Source organism: Heterodontus francisci, chromosome 1 (genome assembly GCF_036365525.1).
Source record: "Heterodontus francisci isolate sHetFra1 chromosome 1, sHetFra1.hap1, whole genome shotgun sequence".
NCBI classification, from domain to species: Eukaryota; Metazoa; Chordata; class Chondrichthyes; order Heterodontiformes; family Heterodontidae; genus Heterodontus; species Heterodontus francisci.
Genome location: NC_090371.1, coordinates 35,035,525 through 35,057,184, shown reverse-complemented (window position 1 = coordinate 35,057,184; position 21,660 = coordinate 35,035,525). Strand labels below are relative to the sequence as shown.

General features: G+C 45.2%; 1 protein-coding gene across 4 annotated transcripts in view; it reads left to right on the top strand.

Annotated features, from left to right (window-relative positions):
- The window catches only part of ubox5 (U-box domain containing 5), a 56,207-nt gene that overhangs the window by 18,983 nt on the left and 15,564 nt on the right, over positions 1 to 21,660 (top strand). For all 4 annotated transcript variants that reach the window (XM_068028939.1, XM_068028961.1, XM_068028954.1 and 1 more), the window contains exon 2: positions 8,286 to 8,382. In XM_068028939.1, the coding sequence (XP_067885040.1) occupies positions 8,329 to 8,382 (54 nt within the window). In that variant the 5' untranslated portion in view covers positions 8,286 to 8,328. The remainder of the gene's footprint in view (positions 1 to 8,285; positions 8,383 to 21,660) is intronic.

Below are 21,660 nucleotides of genomic sequence, written 5' to 3'. Positions count from 1 at the left end.
TTGGAGGCCCGACACTGGAATTATTGGGCATCTTTCTGTCATTCAAACTTTCTGCATTTTGCTAGATGTCCTGCACTCTTTCCCCCATAGCCCTCGGCTTTAAATATTCATGCAGTTTTCCCTTAAATAATGCAATAGTTTCTGTTTCAGCACTTCCATGTGCCAAAGTATTCCATGCTGCATCAACACCTCTTCCCCATGAGGGCTCCTTCACCCTTGAGATTTGTGACAGGTGGGTAACCTGTCCAGAAACACATTTCATTCCTTTTACTACAGTTCAAGACTTTGAATTTATCGCTGATAAATTTGAACGTACCCATGAGAACTACCTTTTATCCCTCACATCGTCTCATTATTTCAGTATAAAATTTCAGGTCGAGTTTCTCCCTTTGACTTGGTCAGATAACATCACTTGCCTTCACTAACTGTGTTTTCACTTTGCATCCAATCCAGATTTCTCTATCTCCATTATCATATCAAGTTATACCTTCTCCCAATCTCTTGGGTGAAATTTATACCACTGTAACTTCACAGCTTCCCTGACCCCCGCCCCCCCACCCCCACCCCCACCCCAAACCACCCATGTACATTTCATATTTGATCAAGTTCCTATAAATCCACCCATGAAATCGACATCCCTCTTTAGCCAGGTCTGAGTGATATATAGTCAATTTATGGCACAGATGGAGGCCATTCGGCCCTTCATTTCCATGCTGGCTCTCCAAGGAGCTATGCAGTCAGTCCCACTCCGTGGCTCGATCCTCCACATTTCAAACATTGTAGAATTCCTTGCTAGCATATACCTCCAGATCCTCAAATTCTATTCAGGATGTTTCCACTAAGCACGTTGGCTGTAATTACATATCTCAATCATTGTGGTATTACTTTAAGGGGTGTATCTAAAACTGCTGTCCATCACCAGAAAGGATGTGATGTACAGACCCATGTGATTGCTAGGCAGTTGTTGGAAGCAGCTCCAGAGATGACGTGTTACCCTACCTTCCTAAGATTGCTGTATATAAAGTTGGCGGAGACGGTGGCGCGGTGGTAATGTCACTGAGCTAGTAATCCAGAGGCTAATGCCCTGGAGACACAGGTTCAAATCCTACCATGGCAGCTGGTGGAATTTAAATTCAATGAATGAATAAAAAAATCTGGAATTGAAAGCTAGTCTCAGTAATGGTGCAACGAAACTATCATCGATTGTCGTAAAATCCCATTTGGTTCACTAATATCCTTTAGGGAAGGAAATCTGCCATCCTTTCCTGGTCTGGCCTACATGTGACTGCAGACTCACAGCAAGGTGGTTGACTTTTAACTGCTGTCTGAAATGGCCTTGCATGCCATACAGTTGTCAAGGGCAATTAGGAATGGGCAACAAATGCTGGCCTTGACAACGATGCCCACATCCCATGAAAGAATTTTTAAAAAAGTTAGCATCTTCAATAAAAAAAAACACCTTTTAGATTCACTAATCTTACCTGTGTGATTGGTGTATTTGTGTTGAGCAACAAAACACAATACGGCAACAGCTGGTGGTTGTTGGAGGACCTGACTTCATGTTTCTGCAGAGCTGAACCCATCTGCTTCAGATGCTCAGGTGTGAAGGTTTGAAAGTTCATCAGGTTCCTCCGCGATCCTTGCGGCAGCAGCAAAGTCTGTGTAAGTGAGTCTGCACTACTGTCACCCAACTCACTGTATGTCTGCATCGCCGGATCATCACACCTCGTATTGACTGGCAGTCGTCGAGTCCCGATTCTATAGCTTTACATTAAGGGAACGTGAGTCTGCGACAAGCCACGATAACAGTTTCCAAAGGAAACCATCAGTCAAAAGCTGACTCCGCGAGGTGAGCGCTGGGCAGAGCTCCTTCGGGAGGGAGCATCATCATCACTGACGGGCCACTGGAGGGTGATTGATCAATCACGACACGGTCAAGCTGAAGCATTCATGTGTGGCAGCCTCCATACATTTGAGAAGGACAGAACCACCTTCATCGCCATTTTCTTTTTTCTCTGGAGGGCGTTGGGGCCCTCTTCGCACCTAAACACTGCTTCATGGGCAGGGCCTTTTGGAAGGGCAGGAGGCAGCAATATCACCACTGATCCCTACTCCGGCAACAGGGTGTAGCCACTGGAAGAATGGCAAGACAGTGACCACACATTTCAAGCACTGAGAAGCTGTGCTGGATAAATTTTTTTAAAAATTCCTGCCACCAATGCTGCCAAAACAAAATGACAATGAAGTTGCCAGCCCTAAATTGTAAGGCTGCAGACCTTCTCACTGAATTTAAACTATTCAGACAGAGAAATGGAGGTGTTCTTTCTTGACTGGAGTCGATGGGAATCAGAGGGAAAGCTTTCTGCTGAATGGAGTTGTACCTAGCGCAAAGGAAGATGGCTGTGGTTGTTGGAGGTCAATCATCTCAGCACCAGGACATCACTGCAGGAGTTCCTCAGGGTAGTGTCCTAGGCCCAACCAACTTCAGCTGCTTCATCAATGACCTTCCTTCAATCATAAGGTCAGAAGTGGGGATGTTCACTGATGATTGCATAATGTTCAGCACCATTTGTGACTCCTCAAATACTGAAGCAGTCCGTGTAGAAATGGAGCAAGACTTGGACAATATCCAAGCTAGGGCTAATAAGTGGCAAATAACATTCATGCTACACGTGCTAGGCAATGACCTCCTCCAACAAGAGAGAATCTAACCATCTCCCCTTGAAGCTCAATGGCATTACAATCGCTGAATCCCCCACTATCAACATCCTGGGGGTTACCATTGACCAGAAACTGACCTGGACCAGCCATATAAATACCGTGGCTACAAGAGCAGGTCAGAGGCTGGGAATCCTGCAGCAAGTAAGTCACCACCTGACTCCCCAAAGCCTGTCCACCATTTACAAGGCACAAGTCAGGAGTGTGATGGAATACTTTCCACTTGCCTGGATGGGTGCAGCTCCAACAACACTCAAGAAGCTCGACACCATCCAGGACAAAGCCTGCTTGATTGGCACCCCATCCACAAACATTCACTCCTTCCACTACTGATGCACAGTGGCAGCAGTGTGTACCATCTACTAGATGCCCTGCAGCAAGGCTCCTTCGACAGCACCTTCCAAACCCCACAACCTGTACCACCTAGAAGGACGAGGACAGCAAATGCATGGGAACGCCAGCAGCTGCAAGTTCCCCTCCAAGCCATACACCATCCTTACTTGGAACTATATTGCAATTCCTTCACTGTCGCTGGGTCAAGATCTTGGAACTCCCTCCGTAACAGCACTGTGGGTGTCCCTACACCACATTGTCTGCAGCGGTTCAAGAAGGCAGCTCACCACCACCTTCTCGAGGGCAATTAGGGATGGGCAATAAATGCTGACCTAGCCAGCGATGCCCACATCCCGTAAATGAACAAATTAAAAAAACTTGGCCATTGCTGAGCCAGATAGACAAGCAATTAAAGTTAAGTTTGTAGTAAAAACAAAGTAGTGGAAATACTCAGCAGGTCTGGCAGCATTTGTGGAGACAGAATCAGAGTTAAAGTTTCAGGTCTGTAACATTTCATCACAGCTGGCAAAGGTTCGCTCTGGACCAAGATTGACACAGGTGTGAGCGCCAGTATTCTACCTCTCTGTATTCTGAAGAATATGTATCCACAGAAATGGCAAACTATGGCTCAACCGATTACCGCCAAGCTCACGGTGTACAATGGTTCAGCGATTCTGTCTTTGGGATCCATAATGCTCGAGTGTAGATATAACAACTCACCCTGGTTACCCCACATTTTTTTATATCATGTTTAACACAGGTTTATCAATTGCAGGCCTAATGGCATGCAAAGACCTCACATTAGTGACAATCCACAGCTTCGACTCGCATGCTAAGCTTACCGACCAGAAGGACAAGCTTCTGCAACTGATTTAACCTCACTCTAACCAGACAGGTTTGTCGAGATTCGCAGTTTTAAGGGCAATACAGTTTTGCGCATTCACGCCGATGCCATCACTTCGATTGATCCTCCATGCAAGTACAGCATCCATGTTCAAGCCAAATTAAAGACTGAACTGGATAAGATGGAGAAAGATAGCATCATACAAAAGGTACAGCACCGCACCGATTGATACAACTCCGTTACACGTATGATAAAGAAAGATAGATCCATTCGAGCCTATCTTGACCCAAGACGTCTAAATGTGGCACTGAAACAATGTCTACATAAGATCCCAACCCGAGAGGAATTAAACCGAGTTTGCGAATGCAAAATTCTTTTCCAAACTGGATGCCAGAAGCTGGTCACTTGCTTTGGCGAAGTCACCTCAAGAACTAACTACGTTTCGCACTCCTTTCGGAAGATACTGTTTCCAAAGGTTACCATTCGGGCTGTCCGTTAGCCAGTACATCTCCTCATGGCAGCAGCACACTTGAGAGGGACAGAAGTGCAACATCAATGTGAAGCAGATTAATTTCTTCGGGTCCATCTATTCCGATCCAGGTATCCATCCTGACCCTTTCAAGCTGGAAGACATCACTTCAATACCAAACCCGAAAGACAAGCTTGTTCTGCAATGTTGTTATCGCCGTATATTCCAAATTTTGCTCAAAAGTCTTAATCTCTTCGTCATCTCCCGTAAAAGAAAGTTCCATCTGTGTGGCATGAAGATCATCAACGCATATCTGATGATCTCAAAACAAAATCACTGAGGGGACTGTCAACACTCCAATTCTATGACCCAGCAGAGGAGACCTTATGAGAAGTCGATGCATCTCAAAAAGGCCTTGGAGCGTGCATCCTTCAGAAAGGAAAGCCAATTGCATTTGCCTCCAAGCGTCTATCGAATGCCCAAACAAATTACTCCAACATTGATCGGGACTCTTTAGGCCTAGTCTTCGGAATTCAGAGTTTCCATTCATATCTCTTGGGGTAAAGATTCATTGTTGAAACAGATCACAAACTCCTTGAGTTTTTTTTAATTCTTTCATGGGATGTGTGCGTTGCTGGCAAGGCCAGCATTTGTTGCCCATCCTGAATTGCCCTTGACAACTGAGTGGCTTACTAGTCCGTTTCAGAGGGCAGTTAAGAGTCAACCAGATTGCTGTGGAACTGGACTCAAATGTAGGCCAAACCACGTAAGAACAGCAGATTTCCTTCCCTAAAGGACATTAGTGAACCAGATGGGTTTTTTTTTTTTAATGACAATTGATAGTTTCATGGCACCATTGCTGAGACTAACTTTCAATTCCATATTTTTTTATTAATTAACTAATTGAATTTAAATTCCACCAGCTGCCATAGTGGGGTTTGAACACGTGCACCCAGGGTTTTAGCCTGGGCATCTGGATTACTAGTTCAGTGCCATTACCACTACGCCGCCATCTCCCCTGGAGACGATCTGGTGGAAACCGCTGATAAGCGTGCCACCTCGACCACAATGTTTGTTAAAATTCAAGGTTATGACTGTGACATTCGCTACAAGCCAGGTACTACCTTGATCACATCTGATACGTTGAGTCAGTTAACCAACCCGTCCAAAACCAGTGACATTTCATTAGAACTTCAGGTCGATCTTATTAACTTTGAAATTGAAGGTGTACCTTATGAATGTCAACAGCTTCGACACCAAACGTCTGATGACCCTACTTTGCAACAGCTCTGGCAAACCCTGATGGATGGCTGGCCAGAACCTTTCCAGGTTGACCCAGAGGCTATTTGACCATTTTGGCCATTCAGAGATGAACTTGGAATATCTCAGGGTGTCATCTTTAAAGACAAACAAATACTTGTTCCAAAACCTTGCAGACAGGCCATCTTGCAACATCAAACACACATGGGTATGGACCGCACAAGATTGTTGGCCAGAGAAACAGCTTATTGACCGGGGATACGGCATGACATTGAAACAAGCGTGAAGGACTGTGAGCTATGCCAAGCTCACGTGCCCAGTCTTCAGAGTGAACCTCTGTTACCCCATGAAGTTCTTGCACATCCATGGACTGGAATTGCAACTGATCTCTTTAGTATGCATGGAGAGGATTTCATAGTTGTGACAGATTATTTCTCCAAATTGTGGACACTTTAAGTTCAATTTTCAGTCTTTTCGAGGCACTGCAGGAACTCGTCTCAGATAACAGAACCCAGAACATAGGAAAACCGTTTAAAACCATGTTGACAAATGGGGAGTCTGCCATACCACTTTATCACTGCATTATCCTCATCCTAATGGCATGTATGAGTGTATGGTTCCCACTGTGAAATCGATGATCACAAAATGCCGACAAACCAAATGCGATTTATATGTTGCTATGTTACATCTCGGAGGAACGCCGCTTAGTGCAACAAACCCACCTCCAGCCGAGTTGTTGTTGGTCGGCCAGTGCGTGCAAGCCTACCGGGTCACCAGTTATTGACACTTCCAGAGGTGAGGAGAGAATTGCTCGACAGGCAAGAAAAAAATGAAAGACACTCGTGACCATCATGCAGGAAAAGAATTGCCCAGTCTCCGTATTGGTCAAAAAGTTTGTGTTCAACATCTGACTCGTGGAACGTGGAATCCAGTGTAAGTTGTCAGTTCTTATCCAGAACCATGGTCATACCAGGTCTGAACGTCCAATGGCATGACATTGCGTAGGAACCGCTGTCAAATTCAAGAAGTTCCAGACCAAGAAGCGCCGAGAAATCCCATTACCAACAGGACACATTTGAAGACACGACCAAACCCAACATTTCCACCAACAGTCAGAACTGTGACTATACAGCGACCACAAGCTAAACTTACTGTGACCCTTAGCCCTCCAATACGCTTTAGAAACTTGTAAATTTGTTGCTTTTTATTTTAAACATTTAATACCTTTTTCACTCCCTGTATTGTGAGTAGTTCCGATTATCTTAAGACATCTGTGATTTAGAAAAAAGGGGGGATATTGTATTAAGCATATTGGCTATAATTACAGGTCTCAGTCAATAAAGTGTGATGTAAAATGCAGTCATGTTGCAACCAAGTCCCGAATGGTTTCAGTAGTGATTGAAAAGAAACTTGACAGTTTCAGCATGTATTTTATTAGAGCAAGTGATCTGGCACAGTACTTTGTCCCAATACAAACGTCTCAAATTTCTATACTTATCAAGTGCTGCAATTTTGTGTAAAATGTCAGAGAAGTATTGGAATGCCACTTTCTGCGCTTATCTGAGTGCTGGCCGATGGTTGCTGCAGCAAATCACTTACCCTTTATTGCACAGATACATGCTATAGATTTTACAGGGTGGAGAGGATGAGATAGCAAACCGGGGGAGTTTATCTGCGTAAACTGTCTGATACCGCAATTGTGTTCAATCCTACCACTGTCACATCCAGGCATAGGCTGATAAGTGACAAGTAACATTCGCGCCACACAAGTGCCTGTCAATGCCCATATCAAATAAGGGAGAATCTAACCATCTCCCCTTGACATTCAATGCTGAATCTCCCACTATCAACATCCTGGGGGTCACCATTGACCAGAAACTGAGCTGGATCAGCCACATAAATGCTGTGGCTACAAGAGCAGGTCAGAGGCTGGTAATTCTATGGTGAGTAACTCATCTCCTAACTCCCGAAAGCCTGTCCACCATCCACAAGGCACAAGTCAGGAATGTGATGGATTACTCTCCACTTGCCTGGATGGGTGCAGCTCCAACAACACTCAGGAGGTTCGACACCATCCAGGACAAAGCAGCCCGCTTGATTGGCACCCCATCCACCATCTTCAATATTCACTCCCTCCACCACTGACACACAGTGGCAGCAGTGTGTACCATCTACAAGATGCACTGCAGCAACTCACCAAGGCTCCTTCGACAGCACCTTCCAAACCCGTGACCTCTACCACCTAGAAGGACAAGGGCAGAAAATGCACGGGAATACTATCACCTCCCAAATTCCCCTCCAAGCCACAGACCATCCTGACTTGGAACTATCTCGCTGTACCTTCACTGTCACTGGGTCAAAATCATGGAGCTCCCTTCCTAACAGCACTGTTGGTGTACCTATACCCCCAGGACTACTGCAGTTCAAGAAGGCAGCTCACCTCCACCTTCTCAAGGGCAGTTAGGGATAGGCAATAAATGCTGGCCTAGCCAGCGATGCCCACATCCCATGCACAAATAAAAAAAAAACTCCCTCTCAGTGCGCTGCTGATCCAAGTTTGTAATTACTAGTATTCTGAAGGTTGGGGTAGTTGATTTCAGTCTAGTTGTGCACAGGTTATATGATTGCAGTTAACTATTGACTTATTTCCCCCTGTTACAGAAGAAGCCTCAGTCAGAATTTGTTCTTAATTCGGCTGCAGAGAATGACGTTAAACTTCTGCCTCCCACACTTCAGCCCAAGGATTCAGTGCAACAAGGTAACAGGTCATTTCATACTGTAATTAGTTGAATTTGCAAAGCAATCGAAAGTCGACCTTCCTAACAGTTTGTAAAACAACTTTAAAAACCCTTGTTTAAGCAGATAACAGGACAGGATGTTGAGGAGCAGCCAGTTTCCCCAACTGCTTCTGGCCTTCACTTGTAAAATAATTCTTCCCTTGTCAATGGCTATGGATTAAGGAACTGGCTGATGAAATTTACATTGCAATGAAACTCAGTCTGCTTGTTTAGGTAAATGTAAAATATACTGTGATAGTATTCAAAGTAGAGCATAAATTAGAACACGACCACAGGAACTTGATGAGGCGAATAGCATTCAAGGTGAAGCTAGATAAGCACATCAGGAGAAAGGACTAGAAGAACATGCCAATTGGATGAGATGCAGTAGAAGGGCGGCGCAGTGGTTAGCACTGCAGCCTCACAGCTCCAGGGACCCGGGTTCGATTCCGGGTACTGCATGTGTGGAGTTTGCAAGTTCTCCCTGTGTCTGCGGGTTTCCCTGTGGGTTTTCTCCAGGTGCTCCGGTTTCCTCCCACAAGCCAAAAGACTTGCAGGTTGATAGGTAAATTGGCCATTATAAATTTTCGCTAGTATAGGTAGGTGGTAGGGAAATATAGGGACAGGTGGGGATGTTTGGTAGGAATATGGGATTAGTGTAGGATTAGTATAAATGGGTGGTTGATGTTCGGCACAGACTCGGTGGGCCGAAGGGCCTGTTTCAGTGCTGTATCTCTAATCTAATCTAATATAGAGTGGGAGGAGGCCAGTGTGGAGCATAAACACTGGCATAGACCAGTAGGTCCAAATGGCCTGTTCCTGTGCTGTGGACGCCTTGTAATTCTGTCTGACGATGTAAGTATGTTTTCAATAACAGAAAAAGGCAGGGGTCCACCATTGATTCATAAGTATAGAACAATTACATTTACTATATTAACTATAACTGGAACACAAAGATGTTCACATTCTGCTCTAAAGTCAGCCTCAGAAGAAGATGCACTAGCCATCCCTGTCGAGTGCCTGAACCAGATTATCAATTTCACAACAGTCGTGCTGAATTGTAGGCAACTTTGTGATGTAAATGGCTGCACAGGACTTGTTATTATTTGTTTCTGGGAATGGATTAGGCCACATTTATTGCCGGTTTCCAGTAGACCAGCTGATGGCATCAAATATAGGATGGATTTTCTCTGCACCCCCTTCCATCCCCACTCCTCATTCCCCAATAGCCAGTTGTTCTTTTGGCTTAAGGTGCTTCACTAGATTGGTTCCTGGTAAGGACCTGAGCTACTACAATACAGTTTAACTGACGCAAAAAGCCCATTGACAACGATGAACTCATCCTGCCTTTCAGTTCCCTCTGTTCCATTTTACTATATTTAGACAAAACATGAGCAAACAGATGCCATAAAACACAAGATAGTTGTGAATGAGGATGGTCATTCTGCCTATCTTAATTCTTTCATTCAGGAAGATTGTAGCATGTGGTCAGCACTAGACCACTAGAATCATAGGGCCCAATATTAACGGGTAGGTGGAGAGGGAATAAAAACAAAAAGTGCTGGAAATACTCAGCAGGTCTGGCAGCATCTGTGAAGAGAGAAGCAAAGTTAACGTTTCAGGTCAGTGACCTTTCATGAGAATGAGGGAACGTAGGGGAACCCAAGCAAGGCCAGGCACTTAGAGGCCCTGCCAGTCTTAATGCCTAGGCCTCACTTAAATAATCTGCAACATACTGCTATCTGACAGCTGGTCAAATTGACAGCCTAGCTGCTGGGCGAGAATAGGAATTTGCAGCAGGAGGACACAGCTGAGGACCAGTGGGCACAGATTCCAGCAGTGCGGGGGACGGGGATATCTGCGATCGGGTTGTCTGGCCACAATAGGGAAGAGGGGTGATAGCCAGGTGTGAGGGAAGCACAAAGCCTTCTTGTGAGGCCTGGAAAAGCACTGAAGGCCCAGGATCTGACTTCCAGCAGGTCTTTGCCATACTGAGGGGCCAGCGCAGTCCCTACCTGCTCAGGCCTCAGCTAGAAATTGTAGATGACTGTCTGCATATTTAAAACAAGACTCCACTTCCTTCCAGTGGGCATCTGCTCGCCTGCTCAGAAGAGCAAGTTAATAACAGGACATGGCAGGATGGAAGCAAGATCAGAGGGGGTAACTGACTCGCGTTATTTTAACTGCATCCACCTGGTGGGGGCAGGTAAAATTGGGATCATAGTATTTCTTACAGCATAGAAGGAGGCATCTGTGCCAGTGCTTAATCCCATTTGCCATACCAGTTTACATGTTCTTTTGAAATATTTATCCACTCCCCTTTAAAGCTGTTATGAATTCTGCTTCATCACTGTTTCTGGGAGGGTATTACATAGCATTACATTACATAGTAACAGCGCTCTGCATTTTAAAAACAAAATCTTCACCCTTCTCCCTTTTCAATTTTATGCTGTCTAGTCACCGATTCACCAACCAGTTGGAAATTGTTTTTCGCACTTTTCTTAATGAAGACCTCTTGCAATTTTGAACACTTGGATCAGATTTCCACTTCACCTTCTTTGTTCGTCAATAGATGGGGCACTCAGAGCAGTGAAGCATTCATTTTCAAGTGGAGGCGAAATTCAAAGTTGAGCTCACCACCTGTGTGTGAGCTGAGCTTGTGGCAGCAACAAAAAGCAAGCATCAGTGCAGGTTGGGTCACTGTTTCAGGAAGAAGCAGTGTACCATGTTGTTACGACCAGGTGAGAAGGGGTCTAGGGTTCCCTCTCAGCATTCACCTGGTCTTACCGTAACAGGGTTTAATTTTAAACACACCGTGTTTTTAGCTCCCCCTTAGTGAATCCATGTTCACTGCTTTCCAATTGTAAGGCAAAGAAATTAAACTTAAACTCTAATTCGGTTAATGCCTATGGATACGCGATGCACCCACACTAGCATGCATACGCGATACACACGTGCAGATAGAGACAGAAAAGAGCAGAAGAAATAAATTGGAAAAATTTGAGGCAATTTCTGAAGATGGTTTTGGTTACTGTTCTTCAAGCTCGCTGTAGAGCCCTTGATTGTAGGTAGGTCTTGCTTTTCATTGGGGCCAAGTATTCTTCTTAAACTTTGATGTAGTAGACTTTTCTCTCTGGTGGTTCACGTCTTCAGTGGATGTGGAGTTCCGTGAGAAAGAGATGGGAGCAGATAAGAGAGGCTGTGACGAGCCACCCAGGAGAGATCTTTACAGTCCAGGAGCAAAACAGTCTCTCAAACTGTCTGTACAATTCAGAAAAAAACTCACGTTGCCCAGCAGCTTAGTCATGTGACTAGCTGGTTTGACCACGTCTATTTGTGGATTCGGCCATCTTAGCAGTCATCCTGGAATGTGAGCTTCCTCACCTTCAATGTCTGGTGATCAAAGTCCATTGTGGGTTGAATGTGTCAGGGAATGGTCCTTTGTCTCCACAAGCACTGTCTGTTAATATGCAAATGTTTTTTCTAGCCATGGCTGATCTGTTTAACAAATCATTTCCTCGCTCCAGCAACAGTTTAAAATCAATGTTCATATGACAAAATTAATATGCTTCATTCTTGGCAGGTGATGGTCTGCATGACAATGTAGTAAGATACAGTGAATGGTTTTTACATCATATTGCATAGAATGTACAGCACAGAAACAGTCCATTCGGCCCAATTGGACTGTGCTCCATTTCAAATAATCTATCAGCATATTCTTCTATCTCTTTCTCCCTCACGTACCCTTCTAGCTGAGTGGGACTGCTCTCACCTGGTTCCTTTCTTATCCATCTAATCATAGACAGAGAACCACTTACAATGACTTCTTTTCCTGCTTTTGCACAGTTACCTCTGGTGTTCCCTGAGGATCTGTACTTGGTCCCCTCCTATTTCTCATCTACGTGCTCCCCCTCAACCATATCATCTGAAAGCACAGCATTGGTTTTCACATGTATGCTAATGGCACCCAGCTCTACCTCACCACCAGCTCTCTCTCTCAACTCCTCTACTGTTGAACACTTTTACAATTTCTTAATATATAATTGACTTGGATAAAGGGACCGAAGATACGGTTGCTAAATTTGCTGATGACACAAAGCTAGGTAGGAAAGTAAGTTGTGAAGAGGACATAAGGAGGCTACAAAGGGATACAGATAGGTTAAGTGAGTGGGCAAAGATCTGGCTAATGGAATAGAATGTGTAAAAATGTGAAATTGCCCAATTTGGCAGGAAGAATAAAAAAGAATCATATTATCTAAATGGTGAAATGCAGAGCGATATGGGCGTCCTAGTGCATGAATTGCAAAAAGTTAGAATGCAGGTACAACAATTAATTAGAAAAGCTAATAGAATGTTATCATATATTGCGAGGGGAATTGAATACAAAAGTAGGGAGGTTATGCTTCAACTATACAGGGCATTGGTGAGACCACATCTGGAGTACTGTGTACAGTATTGGTCTCCTTATTTAAGGAAGGATGTAAATGCGTTGGAAGCAGTTCAGAGAAGGTTTACTAGACTAATAGCTGGAAAATGGACGGGTTGTCTTATGAGGAAAGATTGGACAGGCTAGGCTTGTATCAGCTGGAGTTTGGAAGAGTAAGAGGCGACTTGATTGAAATATATAAGATCCTGAGGGATCTTGACAGGGTGGATTTGGAAAGGATGTTTTCCCTTGTGGGAGAATCTAGAACTAGGGGTCACTGTTTAAAAATAAGGGGTCACCCATTTAAGGTAGAGATGATGAAAAATGTTTTTCTCTGACGGTCGTGAGTCTTAGGACCTCTTCCTCAAAAGGCAGTGGAAGCAGAGTCTTTAAATATTTTTAAGGCAGCGGTAGATAGATTCTTGATAAGCAAAGGGTTGAAAGGTTATCGAGGTAGGTGGGAATGTGGAGTTGAGATTACAATCAGATCAGCCATATTCTTGTTGAATGCCGGAGCAGGCTCGAGGGGCCGAGTGATCTACTCATGTTCCTAATTTGTGTGTTCGTAACATTGCATAACATAAGGAGCAGGAGTAGACCACATGGCAGCTCAAACTTGCTCCGCCATTCAGTATGATCATGGCTGATCTTTGGCCTCAACGCCACTTTTCTGCCTGCTCCCCATATCCCTTGATACCCTGAGAGACCAAAAATCTGTATCACAGCCTTAAATATACTCAACAATGGAGCGTCCACAGCCCTGTTGGGTAGAGAATTCCAAAGGTTCACAACTCGCTGCGTTAAGAAATTTCTCCTCATCTGAGTCCTAAATGATTGAGCCCTTATCCTGAGACTGTGCCCCCTTGTTCTAGATCCCCAACCTGGGGAAACAACCTCTGCGTGTCTACCCTCTCAAGCCCCTTCAGTATCTTGTATGTTTCGATGAGATCACCTCTCATTCTTCTAAACTTCCGAGAGCATAGGCTCAATTTACTCAGCCTCTCATTATAGGACAACCCTCTCATCCCAGGAATCAATCTAGCAATGTAAAACTGGGCATCCATGAGGTGCTGTGGGCCATCAGCAGCAGCAGAATTGTACTCAACCACAATCTGTAACCTCATGGCCCGGCATATCCATCACTCTACCATTACCATCAAGAACTTGCCGTGTCCCTAGCCAAGCTGTTCCAGTACAGCTACAACAATGTGGAAAATTGCCCATGTATGCCCTATACACAAAAAGCAGGACAAGTCCAACCCGGCCAATTACTGCCCCATCAGTCTGCTCTCAATCATCAGTAAAGTGATGGAAGGTGTCGTCAACAGTGCTATCAAGTGGCACTTGCTCAGTGAGGCTCAGTTTGGGTTCTGCCAGGGCCACTCAGCTCCGACCTCATTACAGCCTTGGTTCAAACATGGATAAAAGAGCCGAACTCGAGGTGAGGTGAGAGTGACTGCCCTTGACATCAAAGCAGCATGTGACCGAGTATGGCATCATGGAGCCCTAGAGAAACTGGAGTCAATGGAAATCGGGGGAAAACTCTCCTCTGGTTGGAGTCATACCTAGCACAAAGGAAAAGATGGTTGTGGTTGTTGGAGATCAATCACCTGAGCTCCAGGACATCACTGTAGGAGTTCCTCAGGGTAGTGTCCTAGGCCCAACCATCTTCAGCTGCATCATCAATGACCTTCCTTCAGTCATAAGGTCAGAAGTGGAGATGTTCGCTGCTGATTGCACAATGTTCAGCACCATTCGTGACTCCTTAGATACTGAAGTAGCCCATGTAGAAATGCAGCAAGATCTGGACAAAATCCAGGCTTGGGCTGATAAGTGGCAAGTAACATTCATGCTACACAAGTGCCAGGCAATGACCATCTCCAACAAGAGAGAATCTAACCATCTCCCCTTGAAATTCAATGGCATTACAATCGCTGAATCCCCCACTGTCAACATCCTGGGGGTTGCCATTGACCAGAAACTGAACTGGAGTAACCGTGGCTACAAGAGCAGGTCAGAGGCCAGGAATCCTGAGGCGAGTAACTCACCTGCTGACTCCCCAAAGCCTGTCCACCTCCTACAAGGCACAAGTCAGGAGTGTGATGGAATACTCTCCACTTGCCTGGATGGGTGCAGCTCCAACAATACTGAAGAAGCTCAACACCATCCAGGGCAGCCCGCTTGATTGGCACCCCATCTACAAACATTCACTCCCTCCACCAACAAAACACAGTGGCAGCAGTGTGTCATCTACAAGATGCACTGCAGCAATGCATCAAGGCTCCTTTAGACAGTACCTTCCAAACCCGTGACCTCGACCAGTTAGAAGGACAAGGAAAGCAGATGCATGGGAACACCCATCACCTGCAAGTTCCCCTCCAAGTCGCACACCATCCTGACTTGGAACTATATCGCCGTTCCTTCACTGTCACTGGGTCAAAATCCTGGAATTCCCTTCCTAACAGCACTGTGGGTGTACCTACAAGGACTGCTGTGGTTCAAGAAGGCAGCTAACCACCACTTTCTCAAGGGCAATTAGGGATGGGCAGCAAATGCTGGCCTAGCCAGCGACGCCCACATCCCATGAAGGAATAAAAATAATCTAATGAACCTTCGCTGTACTGCCTCCAATGCAAGTTTATCTTTCCTTTAAATATGGAGACCAAAACTGCACACAATAGTCCAGGTGTGGTCTTACCAAAACCCTGTACAATTGTATAATAAAAGCAAAATACTGTGGATGCTGGAAATCTGAAATAAAAACGGAAAGTGCTGGAAATACTCAGCAGGTCTGGCAGCATCTGTGGAGAGAGGAACAGATTTAATGTTTCAGTTCTGTGACCTTTCATCAGAACGGCTGATGAGTTCTGATGAAAGGCCACAGACCTGAAGCGTTAACTCTGTTTCTCCCTGTACAATGGTAGCAAGGCATCCTTATTCTTGTGTTCTAATCCCCTTGCAATAAAGACCAACATGCCATTTGCCTTCCTAATTGCTTGCTGTACCTGCATGTGGAATCTGTGTTACTAAATTATGAGACTGTATCCGAAATTCAGAACTGGATGAACCATAGAAAAATTACGGCACAGAAGGAGGCCATTCAGCCCATCATGCCCGTGCCGGCTGGACAAACTAGCTGCGATCTAATCCCAGCTTCCAGCACATGGTCTGTAGCCTTGCAGGTTACAGCACATCAGGTGCATGTCCAGGTACCTTTCAAAAGAATTGAGGGTTTCTGCCTCCACTGCGGTTCCTGGCAGTGAATTCCAGACACCCACCATCCTCTGGGTGAAAAGTTTTTCCTCATGTCCCCTCTAATCCTTCCACCAATCACCTTAAATCTGTGCACTCTGGTAATTGACCTCTCCACTAGGGGAAACAAATCCTTCCTGTCTACTCTATCTAGGCCCCTCATAATTTTGTACACCTCAATTAAGTTACCCCTCAGCGTCCTCTGTTCTAGGCAAAACAACCTTAGCCTATCCAATCTTTCCTCATAGTTACAACTTTCAAGCCCTGGTAATATTCCCTCCAGAGCATTAATGTCCTTTCTGTAATGTGGTGACCAGAACTGCATGCAATACTCCAGCTGTGGCCTAACCAGTTTCAGCATTACATCCCTGCTTTTGTATTCTATATCACAGAATCACAGAATAATACAGTGCAGAAGAGGCCCTTCGGTCCATTGAGTCTGCACCGATGCATTAAAGACACCTGACCTGTCTACCTAATCCCATTTGCCAGCACTTGGCCAATAGCCTTGAATGTTATGACATGCCAAGTGCTCATCCAGGTACTTTTTAAAGGATGTGAGGCAACCTGCCTCTACCACCCTCCCAAGAAGGGCATTCCAGACTGTCACCACCCTCTGGGTAAAAAAGTTCTTCCTCAAAGCCCCCTTAAACCTCCCGCCCCTCACCTTAAACTTGTGACCCCTCGTAACTGACCCTTCAACTAAGGGGAACAGCTGCTCCCTATCCACCCTGTCCATGCCCCTCATAATCTTGTACACCTCGATAAGGTCAACCCTCAGTTTTCTCTGCTCCAGCGAAAACAACCCAAGCCTATCCAACCTTTCTTCGTAGTTTAAATGTTCCATCCCAGGCAACATCCTGGTGAATTGCCTCTGCACCCCCTCCAATGCAATCACATCCTTCCTCTAATGTGGCGACCAGAATTGCACACAGTACTCCAGCTGTGGCCTTACCAAAGTTCTGTACAACTCCAACATGACTTCCTTGCTTTTGTAATCTATGCCTTGATTGATAAAAGCAAGTATCCCATATGCCTTTTTCACCACCCTATTAACCTGCCCTTCTGCCTTCAGAGATCTATGGACAAACACGCCAAGGTCCCTTTGTTTCTTGGAACTTCCCAGTGTCAGGCCATTCATTGAATACTTCAGTGTCACATTACTCCTTCCAAAGTGTATCACCGCACACTTTTCAGCGTTAAATTCCATCTACCACTTTTCTGCCCATTTGACCATCCCGTCTATATCTTCCTGTAACCCAAGACACTCCACCTCACTGTTAACCACTCGGCCAATCTTTGTGTCATCCGCGAACTTACTGATCCTACCCCCCACTTAGTCATCTCTGTCGTTTATATAAATGACAAACAATAGGGGACCCAGCACAGATCCCTGTGGTACGCCACTGGACACTGGTTTCCAGTCACAAAAACAGCCGTCTGTCATCACTCTCTGTCTCCTACAGCTAAGCCAATTTTGAATCCACCTTATCAAGTTACCTTGTATCCCATGTGCATTTGCTTTCTTGATAAGTCTCCCATGTGGGACCTTGTCAAAGGCTTTGCTGAAATCCATGTAAACTACATCAACTGCACTACCCTCATCTACACACCTGGTCACATGCTCAAAAAATTCAATCAAATTTGTTAGGCATGACCTCCCTCTGACAAAGCCATGCTGACTATTCTTAATCAAATTTTGCCTCTCCAAGTGGAGATAGATACTCTCATTCAGAATTTTCTCCAATAGTTTCCCTACCACTGACGTGAGACTCACTGGTCTGTAGTTCCCTGGCTTATCTCTACAACCCTTCTTAAATAGTGGGACCACATTAGCTGTTCTCCAGTCCTTTGGTACCTACCCCGTGGCCAGAGAGGGATTAAAAATTAGGGTCAGAGCCCCTGCAATCTCCACCCTCTCCTCCCACAGCATCCTGGGACACAAATCGTCCGGACTTGGAGATTTGTCCACTTTTCAGCCTTCCAAAACCTTGTCACTCCCTCTGACAATTTGCTCAAGAACCTCACAGTCTCTCTCTCTCTCTAAGTTCCAGATCTACATCCTCATTCTCTTGGGTGAAGACAGATGTGAAGTATTTGTTCAACACCCTACCAATGTCCTCTGGCTCTGCCCACAAATTTCCCACTTGGTCCCTAATGGGTCCTACTCTTTCCCTGGTTATCCTCTTCCCATTGATATACTTATACTTATAGAATATCTTGGGATTTTCCTTACTTTTACCAGCCAGAGCTTTCTCATATCCCCTCTTTGCTCTCCTAATTGCTTTCTTAAGCTCCATCCTCCACTTTCTGTACTCCACTAATGCTTCCATTGATTTGCTCTCCTTGTATTTGCTAAAAGCCTCTCTTTTCCTTCTCATCGTACCATTTTTTTATTTTAGAGATACAGCACTGAAACAGGCCCTTCGGCCCACCGAGTCTGTGCTGACCATCAACCACCCATTTATACTAATCCTACACTAATTCCATATTCCTACCACATCCCCACCTGTCCCTTTATTTCCCTACCACCTACCTATACTAGGGGCAATTTATAATGGACAATTTACCTATCAACCTGCAAGTCTTTGGCATATGGGAGGAAACCGGAGCACCCGGAGGAAACCCACGCAGACACAGGGAGAACTTGCAAACTCCACACAGGCAGTACCCAGAATTGAACGCGGGTCGCTGGAGCTGTGAGGCTGCGGTGCTAACCACTGCACCGCCTTGTACCTTGAATGTTTCTGGTCATCCATGGTTCTCTGGGCTTGTTGCTCCTACCTATTACCCTAGAGGGAGCTTGTTGGGCCTGTACCCTCCCCATTTCCTTTTTAAATGCCCCCCACTGCGCTTCTGTAGATTTCCCGACAAGTAACTCTTTCCAGTCTACCTTAGCCAGATCCTGCCTTATTTTACTAAAATTCGCTCTCCCCCAATCCAAAACCTTTTTTTGCAAATTATCTATTTCTCCATAACAAGCTTAAATTGTTCCAAAGAGGGGTCACTGACCCGAAACTTTAACTCTGCTTCTCTTTTCACAGATGCTGCCAGACCTGTTGAGTGGTTCCAGCATTTCTTGTTTTTATTTCAGATTTCCAGCATCTGCAGTATTTTGCTTTTATTAAATTGTACCATGTTGTGGTCGCTATCACCAAAATACTCCCCCACCAACACATCAACCACCTGTCCAGCTTCAATCCCCAGAATTAGGTCTAGCACTGCACCCTCCCTTGTTGGATCCTCTACATATTGAGCTAAAAAGTTCTCTTGTATACATTTTAAGAACTCCACTCCATCTAAGTCCTTAACACAATGACTATCCTAATTAATGTTGGGAAAGTTGAAATCACCTAATATAATTACCCTATTATTTTTACACACCTCTGCAAAGTGTGCACATATTTGCTCCTCAATTTCCCGCTGACTATCTGGGGGTCTATAATAAACACCTAGCAATGTCCCTTTTTTATTCCTAAACTCTACCCATAAAGCTTCATTTGATGCCGCCTCCAAGATATCATCTCTCCTTACTGCAGTAACTGACTCCTTAACTAATATTGCAATGCCCCCTCCTCTTTTACCCCCTCTTCTGTCTCTCCTGAAGATTCTATATCACGGGATATTGAGCTGCCAATCCTGCCCCTCCCTCAACCATGTCTCCGTGATGGCTACTATATCACAATTCCACGTGTCAATCCTTGCCCTTAACTCATCCGTTTTACCTGCAATACTCCTGGCATTGAAGTAGAGGCCTTCCATCCTGGTCTTACTCCCTTGAAACTTCCGCTGTATTCCTTCTGACTTGTTCGCTTTCCTGTGTTTAGCTGTGTCCCTATTCTGCTGGAGTCTGCATCCCCTCCCCCTGCCAAATTCGTTTAAACTCCTCCCAACAGCACTAGCAAACCCACCAGCAAGGATGTTAGTCCCCCTCTGGTTCAGATGTAGACCGTCCCGCTTGTACAGGTCCCACCTTCCCCAGAAACGATCCCAGTGGTCCAGGAATCTAAAACCCTCCCTCCTGCACCAACTCTTAAGCCACGAGTTCATCTGTGCTATTCTCCTATTTCTAACTCACTAGCACGTGGCACTGGGAGTAACCCAGAGATTATAACCAGAGAGGTCCTGCTTTTTAGTCTCCTGCCTAACTCCCTGAATTCTTGATGCAAGACCTCATCCCTCTTTCTACCTATGTCATTGGTACCAACATGTACCATGACCTCTGCCTCATCACCCTCCCCATTCAGGATGCCCTGCAGCCGTTCAGTGACATCCCAGACCCTAGCACCAGGGAGGCAACACACCATCCTGGAGCCACGTTGGCCACAGTAGCGCCTATCTGTTCCCCTGACTATAGAATCCCCTATTACTATTGCTTTTCCTCTGTTTCCCCCTTCCTGTACATACAGGCTGCTTGCGGTGCCAGAAGCTTGGCTCTGTCTGCACTCCCTGGAGGATCCAGCCTCATCAGCCTCCAAAATGGAATACCGATTTGCAAGCGGGACCCCAGGGGACTCCTGAACTACCTGCCTGTTTCTCTGGGACTTCCTGGTGGTCACCCATTCCCTTCCTCCCTCAAGTCCCTTCAAAATGTTCCCGGATTCCCACATGCTGCAAGAGGAGCAAACCACGGCTTCAAGCTCTCCTGCCATGACTAAACCCTTTAAATTTAAAACTATAGAAGACTATTATAATTTTTAAAAAAAACAACTAAGTCTTGCTAAAACAATGACTTACAATTCAAACCAGTTTGAAAAATACCCACCAGGACTTACTCACCAGTCAGCTGTGCTCTTTGGAAACTCTCGGCTCCCCTCACTGAGGACAGGTAGGAAATAAAGGAGCTCCTCACTCCCTCCTCACCGAACTTCCTCAGTCACCAAACTTCCACTTTAGCACTCTAATGCAACCCAAGTCAGCACTCCAGTACAAACAAGGTCAGCACTGTAAGATGGCCCACTTTTATACTGACTGACTCTAGCCCCTGAAAACTGGTTTAAGCCAATTCTCCAATTAACAAGGTGCAGCTGCAAGCGGAGCCGAGTGAACCCTGTTTAAAGCTGGTCTAAAACTCACCACCTCCAACCCAAACAGCAACTGTTAAGTTAATGTGCTAAATAAAAGACAGACTAGACTTAAGATAGAATTAGCCCTTAATTGCCCTCAGTCACCAAACTTCCACTTTAGCACTCTAATGCAACCCAAGTCAAGACTCCAGTGCAAACTATACCTCGACCAATAAAGGAAAACATTCCATATGCCTTCTTCACCACTCTATCTACCTGTCCTGCCACCTTTAGGGACCTGTGGACATGCACTCCAAGGTCTCTCACTTCTTCTACCCCTCTCAATATTCTCCCAATTATTGTGTATTCCCTTGCTGTATTTGCCCTCACCAAATGCATTGCCTCACACTTCTCTGGCTTGAATTCCATTTGCCACTTTTCTGTCCACTCAATCGAACCATTGATATCATTCTGGAGTCTACGGCTATCCTCTTCACTATCAACTACACAGCCAATTTTTGTGTCATCAGCAAATTTCCCAATCATGCCTCCCACATTTAAGTCCAAATCATTCA